The 3,034-nt window shown below is 39.1% G+C and overlaps 1 protein-coding gene across 1 annotated transcript; it reads left to right on the plus strand.

The window, feature by feature from the left end:
* LOC137004934 (uncharacterized) lies at positions 1 to 1,779 on the plus strand. The gene is made up of 3 exons (XM_067365662.1): positions 1 to 488; positions 597 to 879; positions 1,129 to 1,779. Exons 1-3 carry the CDS (start codon positions 1 to 3, stop codon positions 1,777 to 1,779), a joined length of 1,422 nt encoding a protein of 473 aa, XP_067221763.1.
* The last annotated feature ends 1,255 nt before the right edge of the window (positions 1,780 to 3,034 follow it).

Genomic DNA, 3,034 nt, shown 5'->3' on the forward strand with positions numbered 1-3,034 from the left:
ATGAGCAGTGGAAACAGAAGAGGTTTAAGAGTGAGAGGTGGTGGCCAGGGTAGAGGGAGAAGAGGAAGAGGAAGAGGAGATAGAGAAAGAGGAGAAAGAGAAAGAGAAAGAAGAGATGAAGATGTAGGAGGAAGAGCTGAAGATGTAGGAGGAAGAGCGATAAGAGCTGAGGATGTAGGAAGAGGAGAACAGATTGAAGAGATGGATAGATTGGAGGGCAATGGTATAGTGGAAAGAGAAAATATAAGAAGAGGTGGACAGGGAGGAAGAGGAGGGCAAAGAGGAAGAGGAGGCCAAGGTGTACGAGGAGGGAGGAGAGGTAGAATGAGGGTAGGGTACACACGTGTTTCAAATGAAATCAGAGCCACACTTATTGACCATGTCATAAATCATGGTCTCTCACTGAGAGAAGCTGGCCAGAGAGTTCAGCCCAATATAAACAGATCCACAGTGGCTTCAATTATCCGTACATTTCAGAGGGAAAACCGGTAAGTAACTATATCATTCTACTTTTACAATGAGAGTCCATGTAGTCTTGTTTGACATAGGTCTAGATCTCTACAGTAAATGTTCCTGCTTGTCCAAACCTTTTTCAGAATTGAAGTTAGAGAACATTCAGGTGGACGAACAAGACTTTTTTCAGTTGAACAAGAGCATGCCATTGTTGACATGGTGGTCCAGAACAACACCCTCCGCCTCAAAGAAATTCAGCAAAGAATAACACAGGACAATCAACTGTTCCACAATATCCACCAATGCAGTCTCTCCACAATTGACCGTGTTCTAAGAAGAAATGCTATCCGAATGAAGCAAGTATACAAAGTGCCCTTTGAGAGGAACTCTGTTAGAGTGAAGGAGTTGCGATTCCAGTTTGTTCAAGTATGTGCAACCCAATTACTGCAATTTTACTGTCAACTCAAAGATATATTTTTCCTGAATTTTAAGTATGTGTCCATAAACTATTCCATGCTACTATATGTGAAAAGATTTAGGCATATCTATGTATACTGCTGCTTCAAAGTGTGAACTCAAACTTCAGCAACAATTTTACAGTAGTATTGACTGCAATCAATCCCATTACTGTAAAACACAAATTTACTATATTTTACCTTGTGTTCTTTTTACTAGAGAATCTTGGAGTTGGATAGCAGCGCAACTCATTATGAGTACCTGTATATTGATGAAGCAGGCTTCAATCTTCAAAAAAAGAGAAGAGGGAGAAATGTGATTGGCCATCGTGCTACAGTCAATGTCCCTGGACAACGAGGAGGCAACATCACTCTCTGTGCAGCAATTTCTACAACTGGTGTTGTGGCACACAATGCTGTCTTGGGACCATACAACACAGCAAGGCTCCTACATTTTTTAAACCTCCTCAATGAAATCCTCTTTCCGCAGGGTGATCAGGAGCAAATGGTGCGGAATTTTGTAGTTGTTTGGGACAATGTCCAATTCCACCATTCAGCACTAGTGCGAGAGTGGTTTGAGAATCACCCACAATTCAGGATGGTGTTTCTTCCACCATATTCTCCTTTCCTGAATCCAATTGAGGAATTCTTCTCCTCTTGGAGATGGAAAGTACATGATCGCAACCCTTACAACCAAGTAAGTCTTCTTCAAGCGATGGAAGAAGCCTGTGGAGATATTGGGGCACAAGCATGTCAAGGATGGATACAGCATTCAAGACGTTTTTTCCCACGATGCATGACTCGTGAAAATATTTTCTGTGATGTTGATGAAATTCTCTGGCCAGATGTAATTGAGAGGCATGATCAATAAAATAATTGATTCAATGAATGCAGTACATATCACTTTATTTTTTATATACCTATGCACTTATTTGCATTATATATATATATATATATATATATTTGTGTGTGTGGGGTGACAACTTATTGTTATACACCTGAACTCCTCATTAAAGAACTTAATGAAAAACATGTATTTTCATTTATTTCTTTGTGTATCTTCAGCTGAATTTGTTATAAAATCAACAGAGAACACACTTTTAGTTTTGATGTTAATATTGAATTTTAATAAATGCATTACTAGAATAAAATGCTGTGTTTCATTGTGCAGTGAATACTTAACGGTTTCGCCAGCATAAGAGTGTGTTTAGTTTGCTGTGTTAACTGTTTTGAGAGCTGTTACCTGAGTTTGGAGAAATGTACCAAATCGATAGAGAAAAACTGTAATTACTACAGAAGTAATTTCTCAATAGAAATTATATCAAAATTGAAATATGTTGATCAAAATCGTACATTTGTACAAAAACTGAGCAGCAAATGCAACTTTCGGACGCCATCTTTATTTTTCTAGCTCAACTGTCACAGAATGGAAAGCACAGGATTGTGGGATATCAAAGGCAGTTACAGTTTTTTCCAATTGCTAACACACTAAAATGACATGCACAGCACAATTATTTAAACTGACACACAGAGAGCAAAACTTCTTCTCAAGTCTCCAAAAGTCTAAACACCTTTTCTGTTTTACACACATTTTGCATTTCAAAATAGCACTTTTTAAATTCACTAAATACAGTTCTCTGCATAAGACACAACAATCTGACATAAAGTCACATGTTTGCCATTTCAAAACACTGCCATTCAAAATGACACTACATGAGCTAATTGGCCAATTACATGTGCCACCTGGCCAAACACCTCAGTGGTTAATTGTTAACACTTCAATCATGATGTAAGCACTATGAAAAGACCACAGGTGAGAACCTTTTTTTTTTACAACAACAATGGAAGACATTGCAGAGAGAGGAAGAGGAAGAGGAAGAGGAAGAGGAAGAGGAACAGGAACAGGAAGAGGAAGAGGAAGAGGAAGAGGGAGGTTGAGAATAAGAGGGGGAGGAAGAGTGAGAGGTAGGGGTAGAGCAGGTAGAGGAGTTCATGGCCAAAGAAGACAAACACTTTCAAATGAAATCAGAGCAACCTTAGTAGATCATGTCATCAACCATGGGTTGACAATGCGTGAGTTTGGACAGAGAGTGCAGCCAAACTTGAGCCGTTTTACTGTCGCCTCT

The sequence above is a fragment of the Chanodichthys erythropterus genome, chromosome 3 (assembly GCF_024489055.1).
Source record: "Chanodichthys erythropterus isolate Z2021 chromosome 3, ASM2448905v1, whole genome shotgun sequence".
NCBI classification, from domain to species: domain Eukaryota; kingdom Metazoa; phylum Chordata; class Actinopteri; order Cypriniformes; family Xenocyprididae; genus Chanodichthys; species Chanodichthys erythropterus.

Coding starts and splice junctions, on each gene's coding strand:
- LOC137004934 (XM_067365662.1), top strand. CDS start 1: ATGAGCAGTGGAAACAGAAGAGGTTTAAGAGTGAGAGGTGGTGGCCAG. Junction 489..596: donor ACATTTCAGAGGGAAAACCG/GTAAGTAACTAT, acceptor AACCTTTTTCAG/AATTGAAGTTAGAGAACATT. Junction 880..1,128: donor TGCGATTCCAGTTTGTTCAA/GTATGTGCAACC, acceptor TCTTTTTACTAG/AGAATCTTGGAGTTGGATAG.